Source organism: Asterias amurensis, chromosome 8 (genome assembly GCF_032118995.1).
Source record: "Asterias amurensis chromosome 8, ASM3211899v1".
NCBI classification, from domain to species: Eukaryota; Metazoa; Echinodermata; class Asteroidea; order Forcipulatida; family Asteriidae; genus Asterias; species Asterias amurensis.
The window spans coordinates 22,175,068-22,193,185 of record NC_092655.1 but is presented as its reverse complement, the minus strand read 5'-3'; the positions used below and the strand labels follow the sequence as shown (position 1 = coordinate 22,193,185).

The window sequence follows — 18,118 nt, the reverse complement described above, 5'->3', positions numbered from 1 at the left end:
CAATCGGTCATCGGTCAACAGGAAAACCCACCCTTGTTTCCGCGACGTTTCGCCGTGTCATGACATGTGTTTAAAATAAATCTGATATTCTCGATATCGAGAATTAATAATTGTTTTAATGTTTTCTCAAAACGTAAAGCATTTCATGGAATAATATTTCAAGGGAAGTCTTTCACCATTACCTTCTGTAAACCCTGTCAGTTATTTGTAAATCTGTGAACTTTTAATTTTTGTTCTATCAGGAAGTGTCCAATTGCTTTAAAGGGTTTTTGATACCACTAGTTGATCAAGTTGTTTGGCAATGACATGAATCCTTAATCACTGTGAATGAAGATGTATGTAATGAAATATTTTAAGCTTAATTAGTCTTTAACTTTTTGGAAAAAAAAAGAAGTGAAAATCACTCTCCAATGTTTTTCAGGAGAGTCACGTAAATACGTTGTACATATGCTAAAATAATTTTTGTGATTTATTTTTACTCATTTCTCAAAAACTACAGCACCTCATTTCTCAAAAACCACAGCACCAAAAATAACTATTTCTGTAAACACTACAAAATATTAGTATTTTTCAATATTAAACAATCAGTATAACCATAAAGCAATTACTCTAACACAACGAACCAAAGTTAAATCAATAACAATCTATAAAACATCTTTTGGAACACTCTTTAAGTTGCTGTTAAAATATTAACAAATCAAGATTTGCATTATTATATTTACAAAAAAATAACTATTTAGTTAGCATGGTGCAAAAAGAAACTGTTTTCATATTATTTTATTTTGGGGTTTAATTTACTAATACATTTAGGTTGAATGACCTTCCAATATAAAACAAATGTCTATTTTATTATAAATATTTTTTTCTTGTTGCTTCAGCTCAGGTCAATTCCAACTCTAGCATATTCTCCTAAGACCAACTGTGACTTCTCACAAGAAAAATATTCTGTTTTTTTTCTATTAACAAAGTGCACAAAGTTTTAAATCTTGCTCTTTACATTGGTCGGCCAATCAACAGCATGTTTAATTCAGGTTAGTAAAAAGAATGTGAAACAAAGCTGAACAAATTATAAAAAGGAAACAAAAGACTGGACTGGAATGTTGTCTCTGATTCACTGAACCAGAAATGTTGTGGCATGTATTATTAGGCAGTGGTACATGGAATAAACCTTTGCCTAGTCTTGGTGCAAGAAGTTCTTGTTGCGTGGGTCCTACGTACATGTATGTTTACATGTACACACACTCAACACTACACATGTCGCCACTTTTTTCCACAGATAAAGAGAGCGATTCTGGATGCCACAAACTCGCTCTTTTGTGTGTGATGTATTGGTGATCTGTTAGTTTTCCCAGCATCGCTGGCTATTTTTCAATAGTAATGTGGTGTGGAGTGGAGTGGGGGATTATTAGTTGACTGATAATGAACAACAACGTCTTGCACCAAGACTAACCTTTGCCATACTGCATACTGGACCAAGTTCAAAAGGTCAAAGTTCAAAGGTAAATGTAAAAGGGTCTCTATTTTAAGAGATTAACATAAGGTGGGATGAGTCCATTCGTCTCTGCAGTCTTGAATCAAATCTTTAACAACTAGTCAGCATTCTACTCAATCTTTAGCCGTGCGGACAAATAGGTGTCTGTCGCGGTGATAGAGTTCCGGCTTTCTCCACGACACTGGCGATGTTCTCGCCAACTGCTGGCCCCGTGAGACTACTGCTCTCGTGCTGTAGGGGAGTAGTCGGCAGCCAGCAGCCTCGCAAGAGCAGTGATCGAAGACCTGAATCATTATGCCAATCGACTATCACCGTGATAAACATACACAACTTGTCCACAAGTGTACTCATCCTGTCCATAAAAACCATCTTAAAGGAACACGTTGCCTTGGATCGGTCGAGTTGGTCTTTGAAAAGCGTTTGTAACCGTTTTTTTAGAAAATACATATGGGTAGAAAGATGTTGTAAAAGTAGAATACAATGATCCACACAAACATGCCTCGAAATTGCGTGGTTTTCCTTTTACCTCGTCGACTAACACGTCGGCCATTTATGGGGGTCAAAATTTTGACTCCCATAAATGGCCGACCATGTTAGTTCGCACAGTAGAAGGAAAACCACACAATTTCGAGGCAAACTTGTGTGGATCATTGTATTCTACTTTTAAAACATCTTTCCAACCATATGCATTTTATAAAAAACGGTTACAAACGCTTTTGTTTTGACCAACTCGTCCAATCCAAGGCAACGTGTTCCTTTAAAGAGAGGGTTCCCAGATCAAAATGAGTGCATCACAAAACTCGATTTGACCTTGGAGCCCCTCTTTTATTTCTTACAAATCTACAGTGCAATAAGAACTAGCCTGATCCTTAAAGACGAATCCAGACCAGAGAAGGGTTTCATAAATGTCTCCGGTTTCCCAATTGAAGTAATTATGCAAGGGTTATTATTATTCAAAAAAATATCAACAAAAAACAACAAAATTCCATTGTCAGTTAGAACAGAAGTTTGTGATAAATTTGACCACATTTTCCAAAAGAAGAACATTCGGATCTTTATTGACATCTTTATTTTGTTGTAATTAATCAGTTGTCATTGGTTCTCACTTCTCAAGATCCAATTAAAATTCCAGCATCAAGAACCGCTCTCCATTTTGTTTGGAATTAAGACACGACCCCCAGTTTCTTTTTTTAAGGTAAAACATTTTGCACAATTGACTCTAAAGAAAATGTGGACAATTCTATGCAGATTAATGAGACACTTTGGGATGTTAGGTGGCGCCAGACACACCAGGGTCAAATGTCATGTAGCTGCTTACCAAAGAAATACGTGCTTACTTGGTACCATGTAAAGTTTATACTTCTATATGGAAGCCAGGGATTGAAATTTACACTGGAGTGCAGGTCGAGACCAGTTATTTAAGCGTCAGGCCAGTAAAGTTATATATGGCAGTCTAGTGTTTTTCAACTATACAATTTTATAATACCTCAAGATGTAACTGTATTAACTGAAACAAATGGTGTTCAAATTTTAATTTGATAAACTCCTTTCAATTCTGTCGACTATTGAAGTACAATAGTGCTTTTAAAACCTTAAGACAATTCTTTGCTTTTAAAATCAGTTTACATGTAAATGTTTAACTGTTAAGATATTTTTTTCGCATTTTGTTTCTCGTCTAAAACAGTTTAGTTGAGTAATAATTACAGTTACAAGCTCAGCGGTCGTGTGAACTTTTTCTTCAATTTCAAACTCTGTAGACCGAAAGTGCAAATTTCCCACTGTAAGCATCGCCATGACATTGGACTCGGGTAATTTGTTACCGTCAACTTTATACTAGGCATCATTCTGCAAACTAAACGGATTGACTCATTAAGTCTGCTGCCATCAAGAGCAAGTTCGAGTGCGCACATTTTAGTTGACTAATGACCAGCAATATACATGCGCAGTGACGTACTCACTCAAACGACTCAGTAGGAAGCCTTTAGTCAACCATTGGTACCACCGTAACCAACACTTCTGTGTTTTTGCGTCACAGGTTCCCTTTTGCGCTTTACACTTGTTAGCATGGAAAAGGCTTCTGGGACCAGTGAAGAAACCATGGTCATGAGGTTGGTTCCAAATGGTTGACCACAGTAGTCAACCAATGGTCGACCAGCCTAGGTTTGAGTTAAACTTTTTTGGGGTCAAACTTTAGTTAACCATGGTGCACACTTGAACTTGCTCCTAGTGTCCCTCAATGTCTATTTTCTTCTTAGTGTCAGCATCTGATTAGTTCCTGCATGCTACTCATGCTTTAACTCACTCTAGACAAACCATCAGAGGGTCTTCGTGCAGGGTTGAATTTGAGTAAACGACGTACAGGCAAACTCTGTAAGAGAAGTTAAGTATGGGGGGGAAAACACACACACACAAAGGGATGAAATCACACCATGGGGTTTATAAACATGCAAGGTTTGTGGGTAGAGAATGTGGGTACCTTGATGAGGACAATAAAGAAAAACAAAAAACAAATAAACAAACCAAGATTCATACTTCCTGCAAATGCGAATGTGAAGCGAATTTTGAGCGCACGTTTCTTAGGAGTTGAGTACAAGTCAACTAAATGGAATTATTTGTTGCGAATTTGTGGCGGCAAAATTCGTATCACATTCGCAGGAATTATGAACCAGGCACGAAGGATTTCCCATAGCTTGAAACTGGCTCTGTGCTTAACATATTTGTGTGCTAAGATTACATGTATATCCCACAGCTTCATACCTATTTCAGCTTCTTAAGTAATTTGTGCTTAACATGTTTGTGTGCTAAGCTTCTCATTTATAAAAATTGAAATGATGACATGGATTCTAAGCATTGAAGTTGTTATTAGGTATGATGTACATGTACATGTAGGTGTATATGCTCCAACAAGGCACAGAGTCATGAAGTACTGAGCCTTTAAAAACAGTATCTTTACAGAAATGTGCATGATATGTGATCAGAGTTCAAATAAAATAGTAAAAAAACAAATAATATAGTAATAAACAAATACTAAGAAAAAGCAGTAATAAAACAGTAAATATAATTCTTTTAAAGCATTAATTTATACACTGTGTGTGTAGCATGTGAGTGTGTAGAAGTGTGTAAAAGTACATTTATCTTCAAGTACGCACTAATCCTCCAATCAGATTTGCAGAATGGAGTTGTGATAAAAACCTATATTGCACGTCTAATATCACTACCTTGGTCTTGTATGTCCTATGTCACGCGCCAAGTTTGCTTGAAGATAAATACGTTATCACACGTGGAAATACAGAAAATATAGCGCGTCTGCGTTCCATAGCCAACGAGGCCGAAGTCCGAGGTGCTATATTTTTCTGTATTCCACTCGCGCTTGTGTGATAACTTATAGTATACGATTCAAACCAGCGCCCTATAACAAAAGGGACAATAGGGTCCCCGGTTTGGAAAAGGTCCACGAATGGAAAACGTGTACAAAACCAATGGGAGTATAAACAAAAGATGAACAATAGGAGGTCCCCAATAGACCGATCCAGTAAGCTCCGCCCACAACGCACGTGTGAGCAAGAACACGTGGGGCTCTCCAATGCCTTTCCGCACAATTCTGCCGCGCGCCAAGATACGCGCACGCATGTCGGACCTTATTTGTCGGACCTTCGTTGCGTTGTGATTGGTCAATACGCAATGGGGCGGAGCTAAATGGATTGGTCTATTGGAGGTGTTAACACACTTACAAGTGTGTGTAGCATGGATTGAAAAGCAGGATTTTATATTGAAAAAAAAAATGAGACAAAAACAAAACTTGACTTGTTTTGGACACCACTGCTTGGGCTTGGTATCAGTTAGTTATTTAGAAAGCATATTGTTTCCTTATGGGGTTTTATAAACAAATGAACAGAGCCTATGCCAGACTCTAAGCCATGCTTTAGGATTCTAGCCTGAGTTCGAAAAGCCATGTCTAAATTAGTGGCTGTGGCTCGATTGACATGTTGACATGCATTGAAGTATGGACAACCTTAGCAACTTCCTTAGCAACTTCCTTAGCAACAGCCTTAGCAACAGCCATAGCCGACAGTATAGACATGGCTGTAGATTATGTGGCGGCATTATGAAGAACAAAATACTTTATGGAAATGATCTTCATTTATCATGTGATATGAAGTGACTTTTAGAAGTTTGTCACTGACAAAAATTGACAAATATACTATTAACCCAAACTCTTTGTAAACAATTGTGAAAGTGGTAGTAACACAAACAAACAATTCACTTTTAAATTAAATTTCAGATGTCATGCAACAAGCCACTAGTTTGTTTATTTATTGATAAACTACAAACCAATTTGTGCGAATTCCTAAGTTATTCATTCTAAAGACACCAGTGTAAGGTCTACTTCTGCAACCAGTCACCAGCATCTAGCTTCCACTACTCTACCAACCATGACCCCATACCCATGACCCCCATACTACGTAACCCATGACCCCCTATACCTATGACCCCCTATACCCATGGCCTCATAATAAACCTGGGCGACTCATGAAATTCACTAATCGACTAGTCGTGCCTCGTTGCAACTTTGACGCTAGTCGGGACTAATTTTGTATTGCCAAAGGCACAACATGGTAAAATTCAAGCTGAAAGGATTGAAGTATTGTAAATGAAGGATTGTGTCACTGAGGTCTGATTGTGTTTCGTAAGTAAAGCATGTTGTGGTGAAAAGACGTGAGCGACACAAGTGGTTCACCAAGTAGGAAGATGCAACTATTTTTGTAGTAGTCATGGTGGCGCGATTAGTTGAGTAGTTGAAAAACGGTAGACACAACTCCACTAAGCAATCAATAGTCGCGACTTTGACACTAGTCACCCAGGCTTATCCCAAACTTGCAACCAGCTTTTACATCTATGTTCTGTTCACTCTAAATGCAATCAGTAATAACCAACTCCTCACTCAAGTTATTCCTGTGTGGAGCTGGTAAAAAAAAAAAAACGCTCGGTGGGACAAGGATTCATAAAAAACAACAGCAAAATTAAAATTTGTTGCATTTTTAAGAGTTACAGGGCAGACATTTGTCCCCCCCAAAAAATGAAAAAGAATGCCGCTCTTTTTATTAAAAAAAGAAAAGAAATTTGCACAGAAATTTTAAGATGCACAAAGATGTATTTTGAGGTGCTTATTTCAGACCAAATTAAACATGTTTGCTTTGCACATGGAATGTATCAAAAAAATAAGAGTGAGTTAATAAATTGAACCACTTTTTCTGCATTTCTCTCAAATTTCAATCATAGATTGGAATAAAACAACTCAACCTGGAACAGCTAACATGCATCATAACAAACCCTGGTAATGATTAATAAACCGTTAATAAAAGCAACTAAATACTTTTCACTTTGATTGAAAAAAAGCAGTGATTAAATATAATAATGGGGGATTACCAAAGGATATCACTAACACAAAGTGTGCTTTAATAACCAAGTCCACCACGGTGCCACGCTCAGGGATGAATTTGGATGAAATTGAAAATTCATGAAAGTGGCTCTCAGACCCTGGAGTCCTCATATACTAGACGTGGAACTAACAGGCCTGTATGCTTCGATTTTGAAAGGGCAAGGGCACCAAGGCATTTTCTCCTTGGCAAAGGGCAAGCTACGAGGAAAGTGCAAATTTTTACCGGAGTATTTCAAGGGCACCAAGGCTGGTGCCAGGGGGGCAGGGTGCCAGGGGGCAGGGTGCCAGGGGCATCACCGTTGTTGCCTCTGTAAAGTGTCAGGACTGCTCCCACAGATTAAAATTAAAGGGCGTTGGCCAACTCCATGCAAAACCAGAAAATATATATCACAAGTTGGGACACTACTTTTTTCTCTTTTATGACGAATGATTTATGGAATTCTTTAAAAACAATTGAAGGCTCAAGGAGATTTGAATCTGCAACCAATACGGATTATTGGCTATTGCTCTTGCAGTCTCCTTATTTTGTCAAATATCTTTGTCCGACTGTGCCAGTCAGAAGCCATTCATTCTGTTACTGCCCCAAAGCCAGGGATCCCACCCAAAGCTAATGATACAAGGGATCGCCTTAATAACGGAATGTGACTTTTTATTTCTTAGCATATTTTTCAGGCTGTGAGGTTTGAGGACTTGGTTATTGAAGACTTTGGACTTCCTTCAAAGACACAGGCAAGTTAATTGTGCTTTTTATTTTAGCCATTAGCCTTAGAACATCTCGACATGTTTCTGTCCGTTTTCCCTTGAATGTTTTCTTAAATAAATAAAATTAATTCAAGAGTAAAACAGCAGGCATTGAGATACTTTGTGTTAGAGATACCCATATTCTATGTTGTACTACACATAAGCAGCCACTAAGCATGAACTTGCAATGCAGTTATGACATGAACCTGTTTTTCTTTCAGGAGTACAAAAACCTGGTTGAAAAAAATTGTAATGATTACCAACTCACTTTTTCCAAAGGTGTTTTCTGTTCGCCAGACTTTTGCGACGGACTTGGGGGTTGTTTCTTCACAAGCGGTGACTGTACGTAATGGTTTGTTTTTAAGGGTTAATCACAGAACAACTGCTAGCCTTTCAAAAAGTATGGATAAAACCCCACTACACTGGATCACAGACTAAGTATCACAGAGTAAAAAGGCTTTCTCTTTATATAAGATACCAAACCTAAAACTTCAGCAAAGGTCTAAATATCAAATTAGGTTGTTTTTTTGCTGCAGATTTCATTCCCCTACTGTGTGTCAATCGAATAAGTCCATTGCAGAAACTAGACACAAAAATATCGGTAATAAGCCATTTTGAGATACGATGGACAAAAAGGGTGCTTTCTATTAGCTTCCCCGGGTCGACCCGATCTGCCTTGATACGTTCGAATAGCTTTTATGTCATTCCAGGGTCTCACCCGGGTCAGCCCCAAGTGTCCTGCTTGTGGAATGGGTCACTTGGGGCTGGCTCGAGGTGCATGACGTCACCACGAGAAGGCTCACCTGACTTAGCAACGCTAATCGAACGCACCCAATACTATAACACTGTTAGGTTTGGGTAAATCTGTCTGTATACACCCAAACCGCACATTTCACTCCTATAGTGGCCACCATATCTCAGCAAGGCTGATGGTGGATGGGGATTGACCTTTTTTACTGCATTGAATTAACACAATCAGTCAACAAGTGTTACTTCTAAACTGAAGAGGGACGACTGTAAATCTGCAGATTTTGGACTCAACCTAAGGGCCATGTCACTTGAGGCATTTTACAGGCAACTATTTCCAGGCAAGCTCCGAGAAAATAGCCATTCACATTTCAATGTTCAAATATTTGTATTGGTGATTGTGAGACATTGTTTGAAAGATCGACTCATGTGCTACCTAAGTGGTCCTGTAGCATATACTAGTAATCAATAAACTGTTCACAGGAACAGTATTAGCGAGTGAACGCTAAGTCACTACTACTGGTTGCCTCCAAGTTGCCTGTAAAAGTTGCCTCGTGCAACAAGGCCTGTAGTCTTCCATCTTAACATCTGAGAAATTAGGACCAAGAATCCTTTACAACATCCACATAGGAATTGTCTAGATTGACACTCTCACTGCGAATCAGTGCTCTCTGCTAATGATTAGGCGCCAAAATAAATAGATTAGGAGCGACTCTTGGTCGACCCAAATAAATTTTGGTTTCAGACTTGCGAACTTAACATAACATTTACATTAGGTTTATCTCATGACAAGATCGCCGTCTGAAACCAAGACGCTCCAGAGTCATTCCGAACGACCGCAACAGTCGATCTTTCGATGTCCAGTCGCTCCTTACTGTTTCAGACAATGAACTTCTCATACATTTAATTGAGAAATCGCTTCGGCGCGAGTCTGGAGCGTCTGTATGAAACGGATGTTAGTTACATGTAATTAGTTGTAAACAAGGATAATCTTGATCTTACCTTCTCTGTTTTTGGTGCACTTGCTCGAGGGATTGAAGTTGGGACGGGAGAGGTGGTCCCTGGGGACACCACTCCACTTCCCGGGGGAGAATCTTCCACAGTAATCTGTCATCCAAAAATAACAAAATATTACAGTCGTAAAGCCATTATACACTTTCAGTACAGAAAAAAAAAAGTTCACAGATTTACAAATAATTTACAGGGTTTACAGAAGGTAGTGGTGAAAGACTTCTCTTGAAATATTAGTCCATGAGATGCTTTACTTTTTGAGTAAACAGTAAAACAATATCGATTCTCCATAGCGAGAATTACAGATTAATTTATGACGAAACGCACGGATACAAGGGTAGGTTTTCCCGTTATTTTCTCCCGACTCCGACGACCGATTGAGCCTAAATTTTCACAGCTTTGTTATTTTATATATAAGTTGTGATACATGAAGTGTGGGAATTGGACAATACTGTTTACCAAAAGGGTCCAATGGCTTTAAAGGGAAGGTATATATATGATTGGTAGTCCTAAAATTAATGGCAATTCATTGTACTTCGTTAAAAATATACAACACTTTTTTATTGTATAGAGCAATTTTAGAATCATTTCACTTCGAAATAATGTGTACTTTAGCTTTTAGTGAATCGTTATCAATTTCACTACCGTGGAGTTCCCAGTAAGTAATTACAGTTGCTCTCATGTCTACTGTTGTTATGCCTTAACTTGTATAAGGATTATCCAAATACACAGGGAAGACAAATCTCATGTTTCTTAACATGATCAGGGGCCGACATCACAAAGCAATAAAATTCATCGCAAGACAAATTTTCAGTCTCACCATAGTGATTTGTATTGTAACATCACGTTTTACTAAGCAACTTCGATTGATTTGCAGTTACGATCAATCTAAGATCTTTGTGAAATCGGCCCAAGGAATGGAATTACTTGCAGGCCACTGGGGCCATGCCCTCCGTTGCCCCTTGGTCTTGGCCTTGGTGCCCTTCAAAGTTTCCAATTGAGCTTAAGATTTCCCCAATGGAAGTGCCCTTTGCAAAATGAAAATGGCCTTGCCCTTTCAACATTTTCAAAGATGAAATTCCAGGCTTGCATGACAATAAATATTTTAAATCTTTAATCTTCAGTAGAAGTATAAGTTAAAGAACATAAAACCTTCAATATTGTCACTCATGTCTACAAAATCCTTCACACCCAATCTCCTGGTTGAACTTGTACATTCCCACAACTCTAATACTGCTGAATGCATACAGGCAACGACTCCGCTCATCAACTGATCAGACCCGGCTCTCTGTTCTTTGAACTAGAAGGAAGGGTGGGATAGCTCATTCGCCATGGCTGCCCCACGTCTATGGAATGAGGTTCCCCCCTGGTCTGAGAGAGGCGATCTCGTTGCCTGTAGGCCTATTCAAAAGCCCCCTGAAGCCTCATTTCTGTTCCCCAACCCATCATAGTTTATTTGTTTTTCTTTTTCGTCCTTGTCTCATGTAAAGTGCTCTGGGGTGGATTTCACAAAGGTAGTCCTAACTTAGGACTAGTCCTAGGCAATGCTAAGAGACAGGACCAGTCCTAAGTTAGGATGAGTTACTGGTCCACACTTAGGACTAGTCCTATCTCTTAGCATTGCCTAGGACTAGTCCTAAGTTAGGACTACCTTTGTGAAATCCACCCCTGTTCTCAGTAGAGCGCTATATAAATGCTTCATATTATTATTATTATTATTATTATTATTATTATTATTATTAGAAGTAGCTTACCTGAGACTGGCGTACAAAGATACCATAGTTGTCCGGACAATTGAAGTATTTCTTTCCCTGAACGACTCCATTGTTCTTCCCTTTGGCATCATCCAAGACTACACCAATCCATTTCCCGCTGTCAATTTCAATCAATTCAAAACACGATCAGATTTCACTGAGAATATTCAGTGTTTTTATTTTAAATTCCAACACGAATTAACATTTATCTCATAGAAGTGCCCCTACCATGGAGGAAAATTGCAAAGTTCAAGGATTGCATTTATAAACAGAGTTGGATGAGATAATTTGGGGGAATTCTATAATTAAACAACGATGAGATGAGAAGCTTACGTTGCAAAGGCCGTCACACCAACAAAGGCAACCTTCCCATGGAGTCCCTTGCCAGTAATCTCGACCTTTGACCCGATCTTAACTGGCTTCTCAGCCATGTTGACTTCTCAACGCCTCCCACAATCTGTGACCAAATATAAAAAATAAATAAAGGTAAAATTAAAAAGAAAATCAAATCTAGGCTACACCTGAATTCTGTTTACTGTCAATTAATTGTTTACAAAGGAACTGAAAAAAAGAGTCAAATCAATATTAGATTATTTTTTTATTATACATTCCTCTTAATTTTTATTTTAAATGCAAGAACTTTGAATGGCCTCTAAGGGCCTCAAGTTTAAACCATAGCAGAGTCTTACTAAAAAGATAAACGAAAACACACCAAACAATACAGCAAACATGTAAATTAGTGTAGCCAAAGATACAGAGGGCTTCCAGTCAAAGCTCAATTTCTTAAAGCTGTTAAGCAGGAAAATACTGCTTGACAAGTTTTTTTCCCTAAGCAAAAATTGAGTCAAGCACCAGCCACATCAATGCAAACATAATGTAATTTGAGCTGGCGATTCTGCTAAGCAATAGTATTCTGTGTTTAGTGAGTTGTTGTGCTCACAGGCTTTATAATAAGGAACAGAATGCAGTCAGAAGATGGTTTTAACTGATTACCGGGCTCACAGCAATCCTTTATTTCATAAACACAAAACACTTAAAGTCAATGACATTTATCTTTTACAGCTTAGGATCTTCATGCATCAATAAAAAACTGCCTAACACTTTATGTTCAATGTTCAGAAAAAATCTAGATATCCACTCTCAATTCACTAGGCAGTCTACTGATTTTCATCAACCATGTGCTCGTACCACACTAACTTCAAAAAGTGTCAAACGTGAAGGGCCTAAGCTTTGGAATTCCTTGGATACCTCTTTGAAAAAAATACACAGTTTATTTTTATTCAAGCAGAAACTATAAAACTCAATTAATCAGCAAATATTTATAAGCAGACTTTCTTTATTCCAACCCCAAGTGTACTTTATATACTAGCTATGCCAATTTAGTTGTAATATTTTCATATTGTTGTATTGTTCCTTGTTTTGTTATTGTATGAGTGGGGTCTCTACTCGACAAGATGCTTCTTGGAGACCTCCATCCTTACACAAATTCCTATTGTACTTATGTCTTCCTTAATCATTATAATATAATGTTATGTAAATTATATCACTTTTCCTTGTGTGTGGTAAAAATAAAAGAAATGAATGAATGAATGAACTACAATTCTGAATATAATCAGAAATTAATTGTTTACAGGCAATTTTAAATAGTCTTGAATGATTAGGCCTCCCAATAGCCCACAGCAATTGCCATGGGTGCCCTGTGCAATTGCTGAGGCGCCCCATGCAAGGTTCCAACACAAACTCACATTTCATCCCTAAAAGTGCGCCTTAATTAGAGAACATTGATGTGGCTCTTCAAGAGTGAATTTCAAGGCCTGAATGAATAGCATGGTAGAAAAAACCCTAACAGGCCTGTAATAACTTGGTGCCCCTTCGAAAGTTTCCCATTGACTTTAAGATTTTCCAATGGAAGTGCTCTTTGCAAAATGAAAATGGCCTTGCCCTTTTAAATATGAAATTCCAGGACTGCAGTAATCAATTTGTCTTTAATCAAAACCTCTACAATCAAAGTACCGTCTAACAAAAACATTCCGTACATTTGTACAGTGCAAAATCACTGACCTTTGTTAGTGTACGATGCAGTCGAATAATACGTGTACATTATTGTTCATTGTACATTGTACATGAAGTATTATTTTAGAAACACAAAACCAAAACGCACTTCACTATACAAATATTCGTTTTTTTTACAAGTGACAATAAAACATTAATAAAAATAATAAAAGTGTTTGGTTATGCCTATTTACACCTGCATGTATTCTGATGTACATGTACAAAAACACAGTGTACAATAATGTACACAGTGTAAAATAACGTACACAGTGTACAATAACGTACACAGTGTACAATAACGTACACAGTGTACAATAATGTACACAGTGTACAATAATGTACACAGTGTACAATAATGTACACAGTGTACAATAATGTACACAGTGTACAATAATGTACACAGTGTACAATAATGTACACAGTGTACAATAATGTACAGTGTACAATAATGTACACAGTGTAAAATAATGTACACAGTGTACAATAATGTACACAGTGTACAATAATGTACAATGTAATGGTGTGAAGTACACATTTTTATGCAACTGACTAAATTCAGTGACAGCTGCACAACGACCTTCAAAGCATAAAGGTGTCAAATATGTCAACAATTTCCAATGACTATTATTGACAATGACTAAATACGACCAATCAATTTAGTCTAATGCATTAGTACCATTCAATATAAAATGTAATACTCAATCAATAGAAAAAAGCAAGGTTTAGTTAAAGGTTATCTCATACTTTCAGTTTTCCCTGTTTGTCTGATGTGTGTTCCCCAGTGTTGTTTTGTCCAATGTTTTCTTGTGTTGTTTGGTTGTTTGTTGTTGCTGTGGTTTTTGTTTGTTCTTCATTTGATTGTCTGTTTGTTAAGGTGTTGTTTTCTGAAAATCCTTGGTTTTGTTTTGATAATTGGTTTGTCTGTTTTTCTTGGTCTGATTAAGAAATATGATGAAGACTTTATAAAAATAGAGTTAGGCCAAGTAAAATAAATAACATGTTGCTCGTCCAAACTTTTTGAAAAAGTTGGTGAGGGAGGTCCTTGTTATTTGTTATTTATTTTTTTAATTTTTCAAGACGGCCACCCCGTCTAAGATGGCCGCCATATCGTATTTGAAGATGGTTTTATGGTTTTATGAGTATGTTACTGTATGTCCTCAAATTCTGTGTGTGTTTCTGTGTCTATTTTGATACATTGTTATTCTTTCCAAAGACTCTTGCTTTTGCTCCAAAGTTAGTCTGTGTGTGTGGCATCCCGCCCTGGTGTATAGAACTGTGGCATGCAAACGTGAAGGGCAAAACGTTTCAAAGTACCAAGTTTCTCATTATGCGTTGTGATAGCATTTTTTGTAGGCCTACACGTAAGAAAGATAATGAAATTGCTCAATAAAAATGAAGGGTACAACTGACATAGCTATCAATTATATGTCAGTTGATTTCCATGATTTTTGTTAATTTTTTTATATTTATTTTTAATTTTTTTTTTAAATAACATATAACAATAAAATTGGTGCGGCCGCCAAAATCGAGGCGGGCGGGGACGAGCAACATGTTATTTATTTTACTTGGCCTTAGGTATACACAAAACAACCTGTGAGTGTGACAAGACATCACAAGTTTATATTTAAAGGCACAGGACACTATTGGTAATTGTCAATGACCAGTCTTCTCACTTGGTGTATCCCAACATAGGCATCAAATAACAAACCTGTGAAAATTTGAACTCAATTGGTTGATGAATAATGGAAGAAAAAAACACGCTTGTCGCAGAAGCTGTGTGGTTTCAGATGCCTTGATTTTGAGACCTCAAATGAGTTGAGGTCTTGAATTCAAATCAAATATTTTTGTGAGAAATTACTTCTTTCTCAAAAGCTACGTTACTACAGAGCATAGAGTAAGGACATAATGTTCAGAGGGAGCTGTTTCTCACAATGTTTCATATAGTGCTGGGCGAATAGTGAAATTTTGTTATTCGGATACCGCTGGCCAACTATCCGAAATTAACCGAATATTCGAATAGCTTTTTCGCCGCAAGAGGGCGCTATTTAAAAAAAAAAAAAAAATCTTTTTTTTTTTTTGCCGCTAGAGGGCGCTGTTCGTTTGTGAATGAGATCTTATGGGCGGATTGATATTAGTTTTAGACAGTGTCACTCGGTTCATTCATAAAAATGACCGGATCTAATTTAAAGATGGCGATTTGCTTTTTGTTTTGATCGTGATTGACTCTACGTGAAGGAAAACTTTTGTAATCTTTGAACAAATTACAAGTGAAATGTCATTGTTTTAACTCTTCACGGAGGTGAGCATAGTTAAATACTTAATTTATGATGTTTTATGCTGTCTTTTAATAGAAGTCTCATAAGAATTCAGACAAAACATTCATATCAGTTGTCGCTCGACGTCTGCGGATATTCGGATATTAAAGAATATCCGGTTACTCGGTTGTAATTACAGAATTATCCGGTTTGTAAATAGGTATTCGCGCCCTATGCGGATATCCGGTTAAGAAAAAAAAGGCATTCGCGGTTACGGATAGGAAAACCTATTCGCCATTAACCGGATATTCGAATAATTCGCCCAGGCCTAGTTTCATACCATCAACAGCTCTCCATTGCTCGTTGCAATTACACCAAGTAAGTTTTTATGCTAACAGTTATTTTGAGTAATTACCAAAAATAGTGTCCACTGCACTGCCTTTAAGAGCCACAGTACATGGACTCCCTCCCTGCAGGCATTATTTGTACACAGCTCAATGAAAGAAAACATAAAATAAATATATAAATTTTATTTATTAACCCTTGATGTTCAAATCGTTATGGAACCTTTCAATTTTCATTAAAGGAACACGTTGCCTTGGATCGGTCGAGTTGGTCTTTGAAAAACGTTTGTAACCGTTTTTTATAAAATGCATATGGGTAGAAAGATGTTGTAAAAGTAGAATACAATGATCCACACAAACATGCCTCGAAATTGCGTGGTTTTCCTTTTACCTCGTCGACTAACACGTCGGCCATTTATGGGGGTCAAAATTTTGACTCCCATAAATGGCCGACGGTGATAGTTCGCACAGTAGAAGGAAAACCACGCAATTTCGAGGCAAACTTGTGTGGATCATTGTATGCTACTTTTAAAACATCTTTTCAACCATATGCATTATATAAAAAACGGTTAAAAACGCTTTTGTTTTGACCAACTCGTCCGATCCAAGGCAACGTGTTCCTTTAACCCTTCATGTTTTTTCAAGTTTAGGTATGAAGAAAGGGGTACATGTCAAAACTTTGTTTTTACAAACAAATCTTGAATTTATATATATGAATCTTAAAAATTAGAAAAAACATTCCATATCCGACAGCCCCTTTTTCACTCATTGATTACTTAAAAAAATTATGATGTTTAATTCATAAAAATTAATGCAAAAGTTGTGGCCGAATACTAAATTACTTCCGAAAACAAAAATCACACCAATATTATTATTAGCTTATAAATGGTAACTTAGTAAAGTCTTTACTGGGAATGGGATGGTCTAGTTTTTTTTTTCTTTTTCTAGTCTTGTCACAGCACAGAGCAGAGTCAGTTGAATTTAGCCCAAAAGGTCAAGGAGGAGGAATAAGTGTTCTTATTCATCCATGGTTAGCCCCACTTCTCTTTGCATTCTCTGTGGCACAGATCTTGGGCACAGACATGACAAGTGGGCCAAAAAGGAAGTGTAAACACCGACCCAAAATCTGTCAACTAAAAAACTGTTCCCAATCGCTGCTGCTGATGATGAGTGATGTTGGATTACTAAATACTAGACCCAGTAACTGGGGCGCTGTACTCCTTTTAAACAATTTTTGACCAGAAAAATCCAGACCAGCAGACTTCATCCCCTCTTTCAGACAATATTCCCTTTCTGAGAACCTTTTACCCCCTTTCTGATAATTTTCCAACAACCCGGCACCGTGTAAGTTACGTTGCTCATGATTGAACGCACGTGGGCACTCGCTAGCTGCAGCGCCTGTACCCATCCCAGTGTACAATGTATAGCATTCGCTGCAACGCCTGTAACAAGTGTAGCATTAAACAGCCGTTGATGGACATCCACCCACAACGCGTCACCAGCAAACCGAAGACATGTGATGCGACTACCACCTGATCTATACACCGCGACGCCATGTTTCGTTATCATACACATCCGAAAATCGCAGACTTGTCAATCGCTCCACGATGCGGAGTTAAAAATCATCGATTTGGAGTTTAAAAAATGATCGTGAGTACAATTAAATGCCTGATGTTACATCCTAGACGTATCGAGAATAGAGTAGGCGATTTTTGAGCTAGTTTGTTTGGTCTTTTTGTCATTTTGAGGCATTTTTTGTGGCTGGGTGTCGCGAAAAACAGGGTATTCGTTAAAATTCTGTGCCGTTCCCTGGGGCGCTAGTACGACAGATGAAGTCAAAAATTGTTTAAAAGGAGTACAGCGCCCCAGTTACTGGGTCTAACTAAATACTAGGTCTAGTTAGGACTGGTCCTTTGCCACAAAAGTATACGGTGTTTTGTTAATAAAATGCAATGATTTACAGCTTCAAAAATTTGTATAGTTTTAACCAGATAATAATTTGATTAGTTAAAATGAAGGAAACAAAAAACCAATAATTACCAGAATGAAGATTCCAGGTTATTTGAGAGAAAAATTACTGTCCGCCCCGTCCTCGTAATCATGTGCGGTAACTGAACTACACTCCAATGAACGAAGCGGATCCTAGTGAAAGTTACCAGACTATAGAGAGAAAAAATTAACCTCGTATTCAAGAAACGCTTTCACTGATACAAATGAGGATGCCTGTACTTGATTGCTTCGGGGGGACGAGCAATACACACAAATGATATACCAAAATAAAG

At 37.7% G+C, this 18,118-nt stretch overlaps 1 protein-coding gene across 6 annotated transcripts in view; it reads right to left on the bottom strand.

Annotated features, from left to right (window-relative positions):
* LOC139941087 (dynactin subunit 1-like) overlaps window positions 1–17,944 on the bottom strand; it is a 344,631-nt gene extending 326,687 nt beyond the window's left edge. For 3 of the 6 annotated variants that reach the window (XR_011786532.1, XM_071937510.1, XM_071937511.1), the window contains exons 1-6: window positions 17,877–17,944; window positions 11,519–11,642; window positions 11,186–11,303; window positions 9,423–9,527; window positions 7,942–8,013; window positions 3,795–3,860 (exon numbers count right to left, since the gene is read on the bottom strand). Coding sequence is in view for 5 of the 6 variants with exons in the window: in XM_071937510.1 (XP_071793611.1) it covers window positions 3,795–3,860; window positions 7,942–8,013; window positions 9,423–9,527; window positions 11,186–11,303; window positions 11,519–11,616 (459 nt within the window). In the remaining variant the exon portion in view is untranslated. The remainder of the gene's footprint in view (window positions 1–3,794; window positions 3,861–7,941; window positions 8,014–9,422; window positions 9,528–11,185; window positions 11,304–11,518; window positions 11,643–17,876) is intronic. The other 3 variants (XM_071937512.1, XM_071937513.1, XM_071937514.1) reach the window with 3 other exon arrangements.
* Between the last annotated feature and the right edge of the window lie 174 nt (window positions 17,945–18,118).